The sequence below is a fragment of the Dromiciops gliroides genome, chromosome 6 (genome assembly GCF_019393635.1).
Source record: "Dromiciops gliroides isolate mDroGli1 chromosome 6, mDroGli1.pri, whole genome shotgun sequence".
NCBI lineage: Eukaryota > Metazoa > Chordata > Mammalia > Microbiotheria > Microbiotheriidae > Dromiciops > Dromiciops gliroides.
Genome location: NC_057866.1, coordinates 178,532,826 through 178,553,641, shown reverse-complemented (window position 1 = coordinate 178,553,641; position 20,816 = coordinate 178,532,826). Strand labels below are relative to the sequence as shown.

At 34.7% G+C, this 20,816-nt stretch overlaps 1 protein-coding gene and 1 pseudogene across 1 annotated transcript in view; one reads left to right on the top strand and one right to left on the bottom strand.

The window, feature by feature from the left end:
• Positions 1-20,816, top strand: part of FSTL5 (follistatin like 5) — a 996,384-nt gene that overhangs the window by 898,617 nt on the left and 76,951 nt on the right. The window contains 1 exon segment of the mRNA XM_043971840.1: positions 11,265-11,414. Within this exon segment, the coding sequence (XP_043827775.1) occupies positions 11,265-11,414 (150 nt within the window).
• LOC122730898 lies at positions 5,494-5,938 on the bottom strand (annotated as a pseudogene).

The following is a 20,816-nucleotide window of genomic DNA, read 5'->3' as shown; positions in this document are numbered from 1 at the left end:
GATTTCTGCTTCTTATATCTTTAATGAGAGAGATTGTTACTGTGGGACTAAATATGAAAAACTAAATCTTCCATGTACTTCTCATTTAGATAATTAGATAGAGAAACAGAATTCCAGATAGAACCAAGAAATCAAACATACTTGAAAGCCAGTTTGGGATACCACTTTTTTTTTGAGTGATATTGATAAAATGATGTTCATGGAAGTGAGATCAGCAAGCTGAAAAGTCTGTAAACCACCATAAAAAAAAAAAAAAAAAAAACAATGTTTATTAAGAATTAAGAGTAAGTGGGGGGTGCAGCTAGATGGTGCAGTGGATAGAGCACTGGCCTTGGAGTCAGGAGTACCTGAGTTCAAATCCGACCTCAGACACTTAACACTTACTAGCTGTGTGACCCTGGGCAAGTCACTTAACCCCAATTGCCTCACTAAAAAAAAAAAAAAAAAGAGTAAGTGGGAACATATCAGTTTTTCAAATATTTTCTGCAGACTGTAGAACTAGACAAATATGTGAAAATATTAGAAGGCACATTTTGTTTCAATATAAGGAAACAATAATCAACAATTACAACCCCATAAATGTGCAATGAACCTTTATGTTAAGGATGAACTCGTTGTTACAAAGTATCAAAGGATATTAGTTCACAGTTTGTCATGGATGTTATAGAAACCATTCCTATATTGGGTGGAGGAATCTTCGAGGGTGAAGATTCTCTGATTCTGATTTTTTTGGTGATAATCTACTGGAAACTTTTGTTCTTTTCGCAGATAGCTAAAAGGTAGGATTATTTTGGAAAGAGATACTCAGGATGCTGAACTTGATATTCTATAGTATTCTATACTGGATGCCAAGTTTATGAGAATGGGCAAGGAGAAACCTGGGAAAAAAAAGATTTTAATCTCCCCTTCTGTACTGCTGGACCTGGAGCCAGAAAGTCCTGAATACATAGCTGTCCTTATACATTTACTTAGCTTTGTGATCCTGGACAAGTAACTTAAACACTGTCTGCCTCAGTTTCATCTGCTGTAAACTGTTCATAATAATAGTACCTACTTCTCATAGTGTTTTGAACATTAAATTAGTTGATGTTCATAAAGCTATTAGCATGGAGCCTGACCCATGGCAGACATTTAATAAATACATATTTCCTTCTTTCCTCCCCCCTCTTCCCTAAACTCTTTCCTCTCTCCATGCTTTCCTTCCTTCCTTCACTTTTCTTAGGCCATTTTATATATTTTTATTCATCTCTCTTTGACTTAGACACTTCCTATCCTTACTTTATGCAGCTTCATGCTCATTGCATCTCATGCTGATCATGATTTCCCCTGAATTCCTACCTCATTGATGAATAATTTCACATGACATAGTTCTTAATTATTTTGTTTAATTAAAAAGTTGGCTTAGATCTGTCTATGTATTGACATTTTTAAATCATAGTATTTATCACTGGAAAGGACATTAGAGATGATCTAATACAACTCATTCATTTTAGAAATGAGGAAACTGAGGCTAAGAGAAGTTAATGTTTTTCTCCAGTCATAGACATAATAAATATGAGAGCCAGATTCAATACACAGGTCTTCTATCTCAAAACCTAATTATGCTTTCTGCTATACTACTTTGATTTTTAGGGTCTGAAACCATTACATACTTCCTTTGCATTTTCCATAGTAAATATCACCTGCTGAGTAGTAAATATTGAATAGGTACTAAAATAATTTAATTGATTAATTATTAGCTTAGGGGTTATAGTGTAAAAGAAAATTGACTCACTGAGAGATTATGTAAACATGGAGAAGAACAAGAAATCTAGGACTGAAAGAGAAGATTCCCAGTTAGAAAGGAAAAAGTGATGATAGGGGGCAGCTAGGTGGCACAGTGGATAAAGCACCAGCCCTGGATTCAGGAGGACCTGAGTTCAAATCCAGCCTCAGAAACTTGGCACATACTATCTGTGACCCTGGGCAAGTCACTTAACCCTCATTGTCCCCCAAACAACAACAACAACAACAACAACAACAACAAGTGATGATAGCAATTTTACTCTTTCACTTACCGTCCATTATCATTGTCAATAGTATTCTTTGATTTAGCCTTCACTGTTGAATAATTTGAAGATGATAGCATGTTACACATAATAAGACGGTGCCCTGTAATGTAGTGATTTAAGCCTTTGAAATCTTTGAAAATAAATTTATGTGCATTTTATACCTTCCTAGTATGTTACTAGTCATATTCAAACCATATTAAAGTATATTGAAAATGGAAATAAAGATAGGAGTGGGTCTCTGTCCTTTGATTAGGATGATCCTGTGACCCACTGCTAGCCACTCCTAAAACATATTGTTGGATTAATTAGCAAAAAGGTATCATTAATTTACTATGTCATCCCTAAGATATTGGGGATAAAACCCTAAGACCTTCTTTCATATTTAAATTAAAATTGGCTTGGGATATATGCAGTTTCCTAAATGAAAAGCTGATGTGTATGTGTATGAGAGAGAGAAAGAGACATTAATTTCCATGTATAAGTAGCAACCTAGTATTAATCTTTCTCTGTTCTCTCAATCTCTGTCTTTTTCTCTGACCATCTCTTTATGTCTTTTATCTTTTTCTTTTTTCTGCTTCTCATATGACCACATGTCTTAAATAAAGATATATTCTATCATCTATCTATCTATCTATCTATCTATCTATCTATCTATCTATCTATCTATCTATCTATCTATCTATCTACATGGCTTTTTTCCTAAAGAATCATGTATGGAATTATATTTTGATATTGTCTTATTTTATTTAATAATGATCAGTAAAATAGAGATGTAGTAAATAAACAATTAATTCAATTTCTTAATGTGGTTAAAATGATGATATATTAATGAAGATTTTCATAGATCAGAGCTTTATTGATAGTATGAGGATAGGGATCATGTTTTAACACTAGAACCCAATAACTATAGGTTTATAAAGTACCCTCTGATTCTCACTACTTTGACTTTTATTGACTTGCTTATCAATCCTATCCCCCAAAACAGTTGAATTTTTTTCTAGCCAGTATCCACTATCTTTTATAGATGAGACACTAACTTCTTCATCTATTGATATAATATTTAATCTCTCTGTTGTCTCTCTCTGTCTCTTTCTGTCTTTTTGGTCTGCGTCTCCCATATAACCACAACACATCTTAACTATGTCTAAGCTTTCTTTACCCTGGCAGGAGGCAAGAGGCTTGTGTGAGCAGGCAACTCAGATGTTATATTTTGGTGAAATAAAGGACATGCCACATTAAGTGACTGCTTAACATAATGCTTGGCACAGACTAGGTACTGGATAAAAAATTTCATTGACTGAGTAATTGACTGAAGGATAAAGAAAAGGCAAATAATATTCAGACATTTACAGGCTTGTTGATTAGGGAGATAGTGATACCTTTGGCTGGCCGGGGGAGAGGGAAACAAGATACTTGGAAGGATAGCTGGTCAGCTGGCTTTGAAGTAAAGAAGATACTTTAGATGTGTTTTTGAGGTAACAGAAAGACTGAAATCAAAACAGATGGATATATTTTGCATAAAATTTAAGGTCCAGGATGGAAGTGGGTAGATCTAAATGAATAAGTTTGTGAGTTATCAATTTCATGTTTATTTCCCATTCTATAGGAAATTAAATTTCATGAATTTTCATACATGATATCATTCTTTAGTGCCCATACTGCCTCATAACCAAATCACTTTTGCAAGGTGACTGATTAAACTGCAATGCTTAGTCATTTGACAAAGGAAGCTAATCACATCAGGGAAAGATAATATCATGGGTGGCACAATTCATTTTAGAATAGAAGGATGCCTCCTCCTTTGAAATCTGAGGCTATATAACCATTGAGCTTGTGTCTCTAAAGATATATTTGGAAGTAAAGATGGGAGTAACTATGGTGAATCATGCTAAATAGCTTCATTATTCTGAATGAATTTGGAAACAAGATAAACTATTGAATATGAAGGCTAGTGCTGAGGGGTAATCTATACCAAGTCAGGAATTTAGTTCTTTTGGGAAAGAAGAGAAAAGGTGGATTTATGACTTTGAAGAAATCACTATTAACTAAAAATAGTGTAAAGAAAAGTCACAATAATATTCTAGGAGGAGGTATTTTTTCTTCCACTTAATTTCAATTTTTTTCTCATAAAGACTATAAATTAGAGTGAGAGTAATCTGTATTGGTAAAGGGAGTTTTCTTGATAGAAGTTTGGTTTTCTTTAATTGTTTTATAGTGGACAAATCAATTCCTAGCCTGGTGACAAAAATGTTATTAGATTAATATGTGACAGGAAAAAGTTTCACCATTTTAGCTTCTTCTATAAGACCCTTAGCTATTGAGAGAAACTATAATCTGAAATGGAGAGAGGAGAGGAAAAATACGCAAACATGAAACAGTTGTCAGTAAATATAGGCATAAGACAATGGAATGAAAACAAGAATAAATATTGACTTGAATCTTCTTTTTCACCTTTAATTCAAGCCAACATTATTCCTCACTTCCTGTAAATTTTATAGCCCTCTCACTCCACAAAATAGTGTGTTTCTATAAAAGTGGTTTAATGTTCCTGCTCTATATAATTTCTGACAATATCCACTGTTTTATGTATGATCTGAATCTTATTTTGCATTCCTGAATCTCTGCCTTGTTTATCATTAAAGGTCTAAAGCACAAAGGAAACATTCTCTAACAACTCCCTCCCAGAACAGTAAATACTGGAACTACTTAGTCTGGAAAAAAAACAATAGACGGGGTATTATAAAATGTGGTCTAATAGTCTATAATCAGAAGTAATAGCATAAAATGGAGCAAGGAAAACCCAGACTGAATGTCAGGAAACTTTTAATGGCTTTGTAAAAATCATTGTAAGTATGGCCAGAGATCTCTGATGGGCACTGCATACAAATTGGAAATAATTCCCAACAGTATGGTTTATTTTACTGTTCAACAGTTTTGTAGCAAATTAAGTGGTGGAAATGGCTACTGGTTCAGCAGTTGTTTGGCTGACAGTATCAGGGTCAGTCACAGTCCCCATTAGTTGGCAGGGTTTTGTTAGAAGCATTCACCTTACAGCAAAGTATTCTGAAACAGTGATACAAATTCATGCATTTTGACAAACTCCAGCCTAAGTACCTGCCCTCCCCTGACCTCTCAGCTTCTGGAATACACATATTTTACATTGTTTTTATACTTTAAAAAAAAAATAAAATAAGCTCTTGGCACAGGATCCCAGGTGTTCTTGGAGAAGGAAGCATGACAATGAAAAGAATATAATAGTGAGTAGGTGAATGCAATGATGCTTATATGCCACTCAATTGGTCCATTGGGCATACAGGGAGGAAACTTTTTTTAGCTTTCTTCCCCCGCCCCTGCTTCTCAAGGAAAAGGGGATTTTATTGATATCACAACTCCATTAATCTCAGAAACAAGGCCTTGTTACAACATACTACTAAAGAGCACTTCAGTCAGGGCAGCCAAACCAGAATCCGGTGCCGAGGCTGGTCTTTTTTACTTTCTTCTTGGGATGCAGATTGTTGGTGGGGCCACACTTCTTCTTATGGCAGTTTACAACACGGGGGATGCAGGGTACAGGCAGGCATCACACTTGCAGGAGATTATCTTGTCACAGTTGTACTTCTGAGCCAGCTAAGGAAGGGAAGGCTCGATAGTGCCCCTCAGCAGACTCAGCACCAAGTGCAGAGTGGACTCTTTCTGGATGTTGTAGTCAGAGAAAGTCCGGCCATCTTCTAGCTGTTTTCCGGCAAAAATCAGGCGTCGTTGATCTGGTGGGATACCTTCCTTTTCCTCGATTTTGGCTTTAACGTTCTCTATGGTATCGTGGGTTCAACCTCAAGAATGATGGTCTTGCCTGTCAGGGTCTTCAGGAAGATCTGCATATCAGCAACGCTGCGCCTGCCACTCCATCACCTCGCTGAAGAGAAAGCTTAGCTTTCATTCTACTCATCAACTTCAACATTTTACTAAATGATCATGAGTGATATTATTAATTTTCCATTTGTTTGGTGTTTTCAGTTTGGCAAAGTGCTCATCTTCCCCCTTCACCCCTAACAAAACTTGGAATTAATTTGTGAAAATACTATTTATTCTTCTACTAAATAAAGGAACTGAAGTTTTCACACCTGAAGTGACTTACTCCTCCCCTGCAGCTAGCTATAACCTGTCAGAGGTGAGGTTGGAACCTCCTACACCATTTTTCCTTTTACACATTCCTTTTATAAACCCCCAATGCTGGTCCTAGCATTTTTGTCCAAGCACATTTATATCTTCATGACATTATGCACAAGGAACCTGCCCTGATCTTAAAATGATTTCAAAGTAGCTCTAATTTCATGAAAGTTGCCTAGAAAAAATTAGTTCCATGACCTAGACAGTGTTTTCAGTCTGGTTATGATTTGTAGAGCCTTGGAATACTCTTCGAAAAAGTCAAAACCAACCCATCCTCTCTTCATTTTTCACCCAGAAGATAATTTAGCCTGAGACTAACTGTTCTCTATGTAGTCATTGTGGCAATGGTAGGCTTCCTCTGACCTAGACCTGAAACTTTGAGGATATTGGATCTTGGATAGTTATCAGTTCAAGCTCAAAGTGACGTTATTTAGTGTATACTGTTGCAAACTCTACCAATTAAACAAAACATCATTCTGGGAATGGTTAAAATGATTGATTGACACATTTAATTTTCCATAGAGGGATTCTAACTTTTTTTTTTTTTTTTGGTGATGCAATTGGGGTTAAGTGACTTGCCCAGGGTGACACAGCTAGTAAATTTCAACTGTCTGAGGCTGGATTTGAACTCAGGTGCTCCTGACTCCAGGGCCGGGTGCTCTATCCACTGTGCCACTTATCTGCCCTGTCTAACTTGTTTTTAAGAATAATCCTTGGGCAGCTAGGTGGTGCAGTGGATAAAGCAATAGCCCTGGATTCAGGAGGACCTGAGTTCAAATTTGGCCTCAGACACTTGACACTTAAAGCTGTGTGAACCTGGGCAAGTCACTTAACCCTCATTGCCCTTCAAAAACAAACAAACAAACAAACAAACAAACAAAAAGAAGAATCCTTGGGACAGCTAAGTGGTGCAGTGGATAAAGCACCAGCCCTGGATTCAGGAGCACCCGAGTTCAAATCCAGCCTCAGACACTTCACACTTACTAGCTGTGTGAACCTAGGCAAGTCACTTAACCCCAATTGCCTCACCAAAAAAACAAAGAAGAAGAAGAAGAAGAATCCTTAAAAATTAAATACATTGGGGGCAGCTTGGTGGCTCAGTGGATAAAGCACTGGCCCTGGAGTCAGGAGGAACTGAGTTCGAACCCAGCCTCAGACACTTGACACTTACTAGCTGTGTGACCCTGAACAAGTCAATAAACCCTCATTGCCTGGCCAAAAATGAAAAAAATTTAAAAATTAAAAATAAGATTCGTCCCTTCTATAAATCCTTAAATTTCTTGAAGAATTTATTGCTGAAATTTTTCAAATCTGAGTAAACTCCCACAGTAAATAGAACACAGAGGATTTCAAATAATTTTCAGATAAATTGAGACCCTAAAAGAAACTTAGAACTCAACTAGTCTCCTCCTGTATCTAACTAATGATGAGAACAAGACCCAGAGATGTTGAGTAACATGCTTAGAGTCACAGTAAATAGCAGTGTTCAAATTTGAAATTAAGTTCCCTGAGGGGCAGCTAGGTGGTGCAGTGGATAAAGCACCAGCCTTGGATTCAGAAGGACCTGAGTTCAAATCCAGCCTCAAACTCTTGACATTAGCTATATGACCCTGGGCAAGTCATTTCACCCTCATTGCCCTGCAAAAAACAAAACAAAACAAAACAAAAGAAATTAAGTTCGCTGATTTCCTGAGTCAGTACCACATCTCACCTTTAATATGACTTTTAAGAAATTTATGTCAGGGCAGCTAGGTGGTGCAGTGGATAGAGCACTGGCCCTGGGTTCAGGAAGACCTGAGTTCAAATCTGCCCTCAGACACTTGACACTTACTAGCTGTGTGACCCTGGGCAAGTCACTTAACCCCAATTGCCTCACCAAAAAAAAAGAAAAAAGAAATGTATGTCCCCAACAGTGAATGGAGATGGACATGATAAGAGTGAGCAGGCTATAAAACATTAAAAATGAAGGATTGTATTCAATAATCATGTAAAGGATATCATCAAAGTAATTTGTGTCTAGAAAAAGCAATGAATGCAAGGAGCAACTGATAGAAAGTCCACATTGGTATCCATGTAACATGAAGAGAACTTCACTATGGGCTCATCAAAGGAGGTGGACATCCTGTAATGAATTTATGGGAAAAAAATAGACAAAAGTCACATATGGGCCAGTTTAGCTGCTTTATAATATGCAATTTGAGGGACTGTATACATGGATGGAATTGTAGGTCCTTTGAAATACATATACACACACAACACACATATATATATATATATAAATCTAGACAGTTTAATTTTTATCTTATACATGTATACATATATTCACAAATATATACACATACACATATACAGATACATGTATGTATGTATGTGTGATATGTATGCATGTATGTATTATATGTATATATAGAGAGATATATTTGATAGGCATTTCAAAGAAAGGATGCTACTATATAATGTCAAGAATTAAATATAGCAAAAAGTTTTTTGAGAGATGACTGTATCTAATCCTGTGATTACATCATTTTGGGAAATCTTTGTGTGAAATGACCTTCTAGGGATGCCAATCAACATTTGATTTTCTGTCATTTATAGATTTAGGGAATCACTTTCCATACTTTGCCTATTGTCACATAACTGATATTCATCCAAACCTAATCAGAAACACACATCTCCCTACTATTATGTTGGCTTTCTATCCACTATACCATAATTTCTCTCCTAGAGAGGTGAGGTATTATAGTAAATTATTTTTACTCTGGGGCACCATCTTGCTTTTATATTTTAATATGGGCATGTACCACATTCTTCATTTTCACACTTGAAACCAATACACTAAAGAGCCTTCCAGGAAGAAAGGTGTAGGGAATAGCATTTTCTTAAGAGGTTAGTTTTTATATTGTATGCATATTTCTTGCTCTACACTAGAAATTGGTGTTTATCTGCCCCCACCCTTAACTCTGTGATTTTGATATGCAGAGTTTATGCTTTTATTGGGAAATATACTTTTCTTCCTTATGACTTTGATAGCTAAGATGGGTATCCCTTCAATGGCTGCTGAGTATAAAATAAGGTCACCCACTCTTTCCAAATTAAAGCAGTGTTTCCTTAACTTCAAATCCCCCTGATAAATAGTTAGAAAAATGGTACTCATGACTATAAAGTCCATAGACCATATACCCTAACACAGCCATGCCAGCTGAATCACCAAAGTAATAGAATAATAGTGGATAGAAGATCATTCTGAGGCATAAATAAAATAATATAATTTTTGTGCCTGTTATGTTGCTTGGAAATCAAAACTGGGGTAGGTAACAATAATTTCTCATTTTTATGTTGTATTCTATCTTTCCGGTGTTATACTCTTACAGCATTTGTTATTATTGTAAATGGAAGCTCAGGTTTCAAATGAGTTCCAGAAGGTCACATAACAAATAGCAGAAATGATTCTTGAACCATTTTATTCATCTCCTAAATGTATCTTGAGTGTTCTTTTCATATAAACATGGAAATTGAAATGTAAATGTGACCATCTTTCTCTTCCCATAGATTATTTACTCTGATGCTCATTCTCATTTCCATGGCCAGTCTGTGTCTGAAAATCCTTTAAAGTATTATGTCCCAGGGCAGCTAGGTGGCGCAGTGGATAGAGCACCGGCCCTGGATTCAGGAGGACCTGAGTTCAAATCTGTCCTCAGACACTTGACACTAGCTGTGTGACCCTGGGCAAGTCACTTAACCCCAATTGCCTCACTAAAAAAAAAAAAGAAAAAAGAAAAAAAAGAAAAAGAAAGTATTATGTCCCATAAAGAAGGGACTTGATCATAGAATATACCAATATTGTTATGGGAAAGCTAAGTGGTACAGTGGGTAGAGCACTGTCTCTGGAGGCAGGAGATGTGAGCTCGAATCTGGCTTCAAACACTTGACACTAGCTGTGTGATATTGGGCAAGTCACTTAACCTTGAATGCCTCAAACTTCTGTGGCCATGCCAAGTCACTCTATTACCAGTGGACCCAAATGACTGGAGGATAAAGTGAGGCTGGGTATTGTGCAAGCCAACCCTCATTTAATTCCAATTCATTGCAAGTCATGACATCACAGTCCTCTTCAAGAACAAACAACAACAATAATGCCACTCTTGTTATATTATAATTCAAAGATTTTTCTACTCAAGCAAGAAACAAAATGGAGCATATTGTTAAATTTCTATTCTTTGTATAATTACCAGAAAAGGTTTCTAACAGAATCCATAATTTCTTTGAAAAAGTAAGAAAAGAAGGTTTGGACAATATAACTTTTCTTTTTTGGTTCTGTTTTTTTGTTTGTTTGTTTGTTTTTAAAGGGCAATGAGGGTTAAGTGACTTGCCCAGGGTCACACAGCTAGTAAATGTCAAATGTCTGAGGTCAGATTTGAACTCAGGTCCTCCTGAATCCAGGGCCAGTGCTCTATCCACTACGCCACCTAGCTGCCCCCGACAATATAATTTTTTTTTTTTTTTTTTTTTTGCGGGGCAATGGGGGTTAAGTGACTTGCCCAGGGTCACACAGCTAGTTAAGTGTCAAGTGTCTGAGGCTGGATTTGAACTCAGGTACTCCTGAATCCAGGGCCGGTGCTTTATCCACTGCGCCACCTAGCTGCCCCCTGACAATATAACTTTTAAAGTCATTTTCATTCGTTCTGACTTCATTATTTCTTTGATTGTGCTCTATGTTCCACATAGCATTGTCCTTTGTTTTTAAACAATAATTTTTCTTACATGTGATACAGAAAGACATATGCTACCAAAGAATACTTTGGAAGAAAAAACAACTACCTTGGGGCAGCTAGGTGACACAGTGGATAAAGCACTGACCCTGGATTCAGAAGGACCTGAGTTCAAACCCAGCCTCAGACACTTGAAACTTACTAGCTGTGTTACTGTGGGCAAGTCACTTGACCCTCATTGCCTCACCAAAAAAACAAAAAAACCCTTCTTTTTAAATGTCTACATCATGATATGTGATTGTCATTTCACTTTCTATTTCTTCTCCTTTGAATATAGGATGAAGTTTGTCCTCAAGCTGAGGGTGATACAGTTCCGCGATGTGTATGGGCTTCTGCTGTTAATGTCAAAGACAAGTTCATTTATGTAACTCAGCCTACTCTGGACCGAGTACTCATCGTTGATGTACAATCCCAAAAAGTGGTGCAGGTAATATTCTTTCTAAAGTTTAACTAAAATAAGTCTGTCCTAGAAATATTTTCTCATTTAGATTACATTAAATGATCTTGAGCTATCGCAATTTCCTTTACTGATGACCAGCCCTGAAACCAGTGATGTTTCACACTTATGACCATGTGATATATTTCTGGGAACACAGTAAAATGTCTTTCATTTCTCTTTTCATCTTTACCCCACTCTAATAGAAAGTGCTCATTTAATTTGAGAAATTAAGTATTATTTGAAACTTGCATTGATTTTAACATAAATCACTTTTAAGAAAGAAAGCAAATTGAATTATTATTTTCACAAATTCATTATCAACATAGCTCTATGAAGTAACTGTCTTTTTATATGCTTACTGAATTGACAGAAAGCAAAATCCTATACACAATGAAGCAGAGGACCAGAGGTGGGAAACAGCAGTATGTTGGACTACTCTAGGATTTTTCCAAATTAAAGGTTCTGTCGACTTTTTTCTAGGAAACTTTGTGTAACTCAACCAACTAACCAACAAACAAGCATTTATTAGATCCCTATGTTCCAGATCCTTGGCAAAGCACTAGAGATACAAATGAAATGAATGAAATAATTCCTTTTCACATGGGGCTTATATTCAGGGTTGGTGGTAGGAGGAAAGAAGGACTAGATCTTGAAAAAGTCCTAGAGACAATTCATCTTTTAGGTTTCTCTGGTTGTCATTGTCATCCCAAGCCTTGAATTCAATTTAGTTCAACAAAAATTTATTAAGGACCCACTATATGAATTATATTCTTGGTACTGGGAATAGAAGAGATGTTTAAAGCAGCTATAAGGCCCTATTCACTAAGTCTCTAAACAATAGACTGAAGAAAATACAAGTATTATAACTGACCGTTATCCAGGCCACTAGCCAATTCATAGCTGGAATTTACATTGTTCTTTACAATTCAAAGACAAGTAAATATTTGAATTGAATTAAACATAGACATCACAAACAGACTAGAAAGATAGCTTAGAACCAGATTTACCTATTGAATTCAGTATAAGAAGATTTTATTTGACTCTACAGGCTCCAAGAAACTGTAGCATGCACAGTGGTCACACCCTTATAAAACTGTCTAGGGAGAAAGGCTAAAAAAGGTTGAAGTTAGAAACAGGCCTCAAACATATTGGTGAGTTAGGGGGATGTCTACCTCAACCATGTGAATCACCTGATGGAAAGAAGAAATGAAAACAATTTGTTCCAAAGACCATGAAGGCAGCTGAGGCAGATGCTATAGAGCACTTAGAGATTGGTTAGGCTTTAAAGACAACAAGATCATCTACTACAGTTTTGGCCATTGCCAGCCATCTTGACTTTTGTCCTGCCACTGTACTTTGATGACTCTGGAGCAAAGAGTGAGGCTGACAACTTCAAGCAGCTCTCCCTCACTTAAAACCAATTCCTGTGTAAGTTAAAACATCACCCTGTAATGGATTAGTTCCTCTTTGAAAATGAAGAACAATAAGCAGTAAGGAAACACTAAAGATTTTGAGGTGCACCTGCAAATTAGGAAGGATAGTTTGGCAGATGTGTACAGGATGGATTACAGACTGAAGACTTAGGAGTCAGGGTGATATATGACTTTGGACAAGTTACTGAGCCTCTCTGTGTCTCTGAGATAGTAAAATGAGGGAACAAAAAAGATCACTCCCTGCACGCAACTTTTGATATATTATCTCCTTTGATTCACACAACATTCTACTAAGAAAGATACTTTGGCACTTTTGTTTTTAGTTTAGTATGGGTGGGATTAGGAAAGGGGAAGGGAATTCATTGATATAGGAAACTCCCGATGAGGAAACTACAAAATAATATAAAATCTGTTAGTCACTTGCTCCACAATATACTTTTAGATGGTTGTCTGTGTTTATCATTTCTATTTTAGAAATGAGGAAACTGAACCTTCTAAAGACTTGTCTATGCTACAAAGCTAATAAGTATAGAAAATTAAACCTGAGTCTCAGCCAACTCCAGGGTCCGTAATATTTCCACCTTACCATTTACTGTCTAATTATCCTAGAATGCAACTTTTGGAAGGTTCTGCTACCTATAATCATGCATTTAAAACAGTTAACACTCTCTAATGAACCCATACCTAAATAATCATACTCATAAATTTTAAGTATGGATAGTATAATATATTGCAGAATACATTCTTTAGTCTTTTAGACTATTGGCATTTGACTGAGAAGGATTACCTTGTTTTGCTATTGGTGGCAATAAAGGTCAACTTTTTATATACGCATTCATTTTGGGATTGTCAAGTCTTTTGCCAAGTGGAAATTCTACCTACATTTAAAGTACAACTGAATTATTTAAATTGAGTTTTAAAACATCCATCTTATTTGTTTTGTATATGTGTATGCATATGAGTATATGTATGGATATATGCATGGATATATGTATGAATATGTGCATGTATATGTATATGAGTGTGTGTATATTTTCTACTACAATTTCAAAATTGAGACAAAGGCAGACTCCGTATTATCCATGGCATGGTCATTTGCAACAAAGTGGATTCAATTTTCAAATTAATAGGGATTACTGGACACTAAAATATGTATGTGCTTCTGTTATAATCATAAAAATTAAATTATTCATTCTAGTAGCTAGCATCAAGAAGTCATAGCAATAATAAAAATATAATTCTCATCCTTGTAATTAATTATAATTGAAAATATAATAATTTATACAAGTGACTGTGAAACCTGCACTAGCCAAACCTATTTTTGAATCATTGATTTATGTGTAAGGCAATAATTTTAAAATAAGAATAAAGTACTAAAAAATAGCTTTGTATCCTAATAGATATTTTTACAGAATGCCAATTTCTGTACTTTTATGCTATAAAAGAAGAGATGATTTATTTATACTCTAATGAAAAATTAATTAATTGAGGATATGACTCTTAACTGCGATGAAGATTCAAACATTAGGTACCAAAAAAGCATTATCTAAACATTTATTTACATATATGTATATATATATATGTATGTATTTATAGCTTATTTAATGTTTGAAAATTTTACCTACATGTGTTCAGAAAGAAATAAAAAGCCTAGCAGTATGAAGTACCCTAGCTTCAGTTTTCAAAAACTTTAAAGTTTTCAAAATTTTAGTTGACTTTTACCAGCATAACAAAAAAGATATTATTAAACCAAAATAATTAACTATTTTTAAGAAAGAATATTATATTCATGATTCTTAAATTAGCAGTATTTGTTAGAAAATTCTTTTCATCTTTGAAATAGTTATACTCATTTAAGTATATTTTAATATGTAGCTATTTATATGTATGTATGTATATGTATGTGTATACCTATGTATATATATACACACACATATATATATAAACTATTTTAGTGTTTCATAGTAAGTCCATGAATGAATCTCAAATATTTCTATACTTTAAAATCTCTACTTCTCTATACTGCCTACCCCTATGATGAAAATCAAGCTTCTTCTTGCAAAATTCATTTTCCCAATATTTTATACATATTCAGCATTCAAGCTATTGACTCCTAAACACCTTTGCCTTAATATCCTGAATTTCTAACTTTTTCCCCCCTCTCCACCAAGCTATAGTCACTCCCTAGCATGGTCACAGCTGAACATCACCATCATTCAGAATTTACCTCCTCTGATATTTAGAACTCTAAATTTCCAATTTCTAACCACAACTATGTATCCTTCCACTTGTATTATCTCATTCATACTAACCCTATTTTTGGGGCAGCTAGGTGACACAGTGGATAAAGCATTGGCCCTGGATTCAGGAGGACCTGAGTTCAAATCCAGCCTCAGGCCTCAGACACTTGACACTTACTAGCTATGTGACCCTGGGTAAGTCACTTAACCTCCATTTCCCTGGGGGGGGGGGGAAACATACTAACCCTACTTTTTATTTTTATCATAACCACTAATCTCTAGACTCATTCCAATTATTCAACTTCATCTGTGAAATTAGGGGTTTGGGCCACATGTACACTGCCTTTTAGATCTCAGCCTATTATCTTATGAACCTCTCATCTATCTCTGGTTCCTTAGTCTACAGTGTCCTCCATTTTCAACATTAGCCCTCAGTCGTCATGTCAATGTTTCTCTATCACTATCTACTCTAAAATCCCTACTTCTCTGTCTTTCCACCCTTCCCAAAACTCAAATCCTTATCCCTGGGTAACTTCTGCCATCTGCTTTCTTTATTCTTGTTCCATAATTGCTCAACATTGATGAAGAAATAATGTAATGTCTGTAACATAAACTCAGCTGTATTCTTCTTGCTATTCAAGAAAGCCAAATCATTTTATTATAGTGTTCTTTTTTCATCTTGCTCCCCAGAGAGGGAAATATTTTATGTCATTTCTATATTAGCCTACTCCTGTGTTCTTGATGCCTCCTTTATCCCTTGCAGTAAGATAATTCAATTCAGTTACAAATAAAGATATGAATTATGTAGATTAGATAAAGCTACAATCTGTATAATATGCTAGGTTCTCTCTTAAGTAAATATCCTATTTGGATAAGTGAAAAGAGCTATATGAACATGATTACAAAATGCCTTTCATACAAATAAAGTGAGATCTAAACACTTGGACAAATAACAATTGCTCATGGAAAGGCTGAGCCAATTTAATAAAAATGACAATTCTACCTTAATTAATTTATTTATTCAATGTCATACCCATCCAACTACAAAATAATTTATAGAGCTGGAAAAATAATAAAATTCATGTGGAAGGAAAAAAAAGGTCAAGAATATCAAGGGAATTAATAAATGATTTTTTTAAATGGGAAGAAAGGAGGTCTACCCATAGCAGATCTCAAACTGCTTTATAATCTGGTATTGGCTAAGAAATATAATATTGAATCATTCTAATATATTATGTACACAATATATAGTAATAAGAGACTGTAGTAATGTAGTGTTTGATAAACTCAGGCTTCCAAGTCTATGTCTAGAGTTATTGTAAATAGAATTTCTCTTCATGTCTCTTGCTGCTGGGCTTTGTTGGGAATATATGTAATTACTGATGATTTGTGTGGTTTTATTTTAGGCACAGCAACTTTGCTAAAGTTGCTAATTATTTCAACTAGTTTAGTTATTTCTCTATGTATGCCATCATATATCTGCTAAGAATAATGATTTTGTTTCCTTATTGCCTTTTATTTCTTCATTTTCTTTTTTTTTGTCTTATTACTATAACTAGAATTTCTAGTACAGTAGTGAATAATACTGGTGATAAAATGAATCCTAGCTTTACCCCTGATCTTTTTTGGGATTTCTTTTAACTTATCCCCATTGTATATAATGCTTCCTGGTGGTTTTATATGGATACTACTCATAATTTATAAGGAAAGATCCCTTAATTCCTATGTACTTTACTATTTTTGATATGAATGGATTTTGTATTTTATCAAAAGCTTTTTTTCTTCTATCATGATAATCATATTTTTGTTGGTTTTATTATGGATATAGTCAATTGTACTGAGAGTTTTCCCATTATTGAAGTAGCCATGCATTCCTGGTATAAATCCCAATTGGTCATAGAGTATGATCCTTGTGATATATAGCTATTATATCTTTGATAGATTTTATTTATTGCTTTTATTGTCAGATTTATTGATATATAATTAAACAGAGTCTCTCCAAATGATCACTTCAGTTTCCTCCTAATTGGTGAAACATTCCCCCTCTTCATTTTTGATAATAGTAATTTGTTTTTTTTCTTTTGTTTGTAAAAAATAATATTAACTGGGGGCAGCTAGGTGGCTCAGTGGATTCCTAGATTCAGGAGTACCTGAGTTCAAATCTGGCCTCAGACACTTGACACTTACTAGCTGTGTGACACTGGGCAAGTCACTTAACCCTTGTTGCCCAGTAAAATAGTAATAATAATAACAACAATAATATTAACTAATGGATCATCTATTTATTTGTTTGTTTATCTAGCTATCTATTTATTTATTCATTTATTTGTTTGTTTGTTTATAAGAGCAACTCCTAGTTTCATTAGTTCAATGCTTTTCTTACTTTCAATTTTATTTATATCTCCTTTGATTTTTATCATTTCCAATTAGATGTTTAATTAGATATTTTTAATTTTGTAGTTTTATATTTTTTTAACTTGCATATCCAGTACATTGATATTCACTTTATCTATTTTATTGATGTAAGTGTTTAGAGATATAAATTTTCTCTTAAGTAATTCTTTAGTGGTCTCCCATGAATTTTTGTTTGTTGTCTCATTTTTTTCATTCCTTTTAGTGAAATTATTGACTGCTTCTATGATTTCTTCCTTGAACCACTTATTCTTTATGATTGTCTTATTTAGTTTTCAATTACTTTTAAATCTATCCTATTATAGGGTATTTTTTATATACATATATACCACAGAAAAAAGTGTTTGTGTATAAATTTATTTATTTATTTATTTGTTTGTTTATTTATTTACCTATCCCCATATTCAATTTTCTCCAGAGGTGATCATATCTAATATCTATTCATCTCCTTAACTTCTTCTTGTTTGTTTGTTTATTTTTTTTTAATTAGATTTACCTAATACTGAGAGGGGAAGTTTAAAGTCCCCCATTAGTATAGTTTCCCTATTTCCTCCAGTAAATTATTTAATTTTTCCTTCTAATTTGATGTTTATATGTTTAATATTTATATTACTTCATTTTCTAAGATACATTTTAGCAAGATGTAGTTTATTTTTTAATTAGACTTAGTTGTGCTTTGTCTGAGATTATGATTGCTATTGCAGGCTTTTTTCTTTTATTTTTTTTCTGAAATCATCCTCCTTGTAATTTCTTACAGAACATTAATATCCATCACAATCATATATCACAGTTTGTTCAGCCATTCCTTAGTTGATGAGCATCCCTTTGATTTCTAACCTTTAGTCAGCACAGAAAGAGATGCTATTAGATATAGAGATAGAGATAGAGATATGTGTGTGTGAGTGTATAGGTCCTTTTGTCTTTTTTATGTCTTTGGGATATAAACCTAGCAGTGATATTTCTGGATTAAAGGGTATGCACAGTTTTGTGACCCTTTGGAAATAGTTCCCAATTTCCTTACAAAATGGTTGGATCAGTTCACAACTCCACCAATAGTGGATTAGCATTCCAGTTTTCCCACATCCCCTCTAACATTCAACATTTTACTTTTTTGTCATATTTGCAGCTCTGATTGGTGTGAGATGATGCCATAGATTTGTTTTAATTTGCATTTCTCTGATTATTAGTAATTAGAGCATTTTTTTCATATCTCAGTAGATAGCTTTGATTTTTTTGTCTGAAAACTGTTTGTTTATATCCTATGTCTCAACTGGAGAATGACTTATATTCTTATGTTTCTTTTAAACAACAGTTTGTAGGATTCTGTTTTGTTGTTGTTGTTGTTGTTTGTTTGTTTGTTTGTTTGGTTGGTTGGTTTGGTTTGGGTTTTTTGCGGGGCAATGAGGGTTAAGTGACATTCCCGGGGTCATACAGCTAGTAAGTGTCAAGTGTCTGAGGTAAGATTTGAACTCAGGTCCTCCTCAATCCAGGACTGGTGCTTTATCCACTGTGCCACCTAACTGCCCCCATAGGATTCTTTTTTTTTTTTGTTAAACTCACTCTGCTATCCCTGTCTGTCTCTGTTTGTATGTGTGTTTCTCTCTGTGTCTCTCTGTTTCTCTTTGTCTCTCTCTCTTTCTCTCTCCCCTTATACCCTTTTCCTCCTCAACAGTTGTGTTTTTTTTTTATTTGACTACTATCGCTGCCAATCAATCACTCACCTTTTAACATTTCACATCCCCCATTATCTATAGAGTAAGATAGATTTCTATATCCAACCATGTATATTTTTCCCTCTTTGAGCCACTTCTGTTTAGGGTGGGTTTCAAGTGATGCCCCCCTCATCATTTCCTCTATTGCAATAGGTCTTCATGTGAGATAATTTTTCCATTATACATGTCCCTTTCCTCTTCCCCCAATGTACCTTCTGTCCATAAATATTCTTCAGTCTTCCTTAATAATAATAAGATTCTTAAGAATTACAGGGCAGCTAGGTGGCGCAGTGGATAAAGCATTGGCCCTGGATTTAGGAGTACCTGAGTTCAAATCCAGCCTCAGATACTTGACACTTACTAGCTGAGTGACCCTAGGCAAGTCACTTAACCCCCATTGCCCTACAAAAAACAACAACAACAAAAAAAAGAATTCCAATAATTATCTTCCCATTTAGGGATATAAAAAAATTTATCTTATTGAATCCCTTATGTTTTCTCTTTCCTGTTTACGTTTTTATCCTTTTTTTTTTTTAATTTGAAAATCACACTTTCTTTTCAGCTGTGGCCTTTTCATCAGGAATGCTTGAAAGTCCTCTTTTTCATTGAATGTTTGTTCCCCCTGAAGGATTATGCCAGTTCAATATGCTTATTGTTTAGCTAATTCTTGGTTGTGATCCTGGCTCCCTTGCTTTCCAGTATATCACATTCCAAGCCCACCATCCTTTAATGTGATGATTCTAAATTCCATGTAAATCTGACTGTGGGGCTCCATGATCTTTGAATTGTTTCATTCTGCTGTCTTTACAGTATTTTCTCCTTTACATGGAGTTCTAGAATATGGTGATAGTGTTCCTAGTGTTTTCATTTTGGATATGCTTCTGGGAGGATAATCAGTGGATTCTTTCGAATTTATATTTTACCCTCTAATTCTAGGATATTAGGGCAATTTTACTTGACAATTTCTTGAAAGATGATGTATAGGCTTTTTTTTTTTTTTTACCATGGCTTACAGGTAGTCAAATAACTTCAAAATAAGCTCTCCTTAATCACTTGTCCAGTTCGGTATTCTTTTTCCCAATGAGATCTTTCACATTTATATTTAAATCTTTTTATGACCTTTTCCAGGAGTTCTTTTGCAGCCTGAAACTAATTGATATTTTTCTTTGAGGCTTTTCATGTAGGCATTTTGACATTGTTGTCCTTTCCTGAATTTGTATCCTGATCTTCTCTACTGACATGGTAACTTTCAATGGTCAGGTTCTTCTTCTTCTTTTTTTTTTTTGTATTTTTTGCCTATTTTCTAACCTTTCATAACTTTAAAAGTTGGACTTACACCTGTGATGGAGGGAATTTCCTGAGTTACTATGCTATCTTAGAAGGTGATATTTGAAAAGGAAATTTAAAAAAAAATAGGAATTCAATAGGTTAACACTGAGATGAGAACATTGAAGGCAAAAAAAAAATAACGGCTTAGAAGAACAAGGAACATTTAGAAGAAAGGAAGTAATTCATTTTGGGTAAAACTCTGTGTAGATAGAAGTAAAATGCGAAAACATTAAAAGGGGGTATTTTATGAATGAATTTGACAGT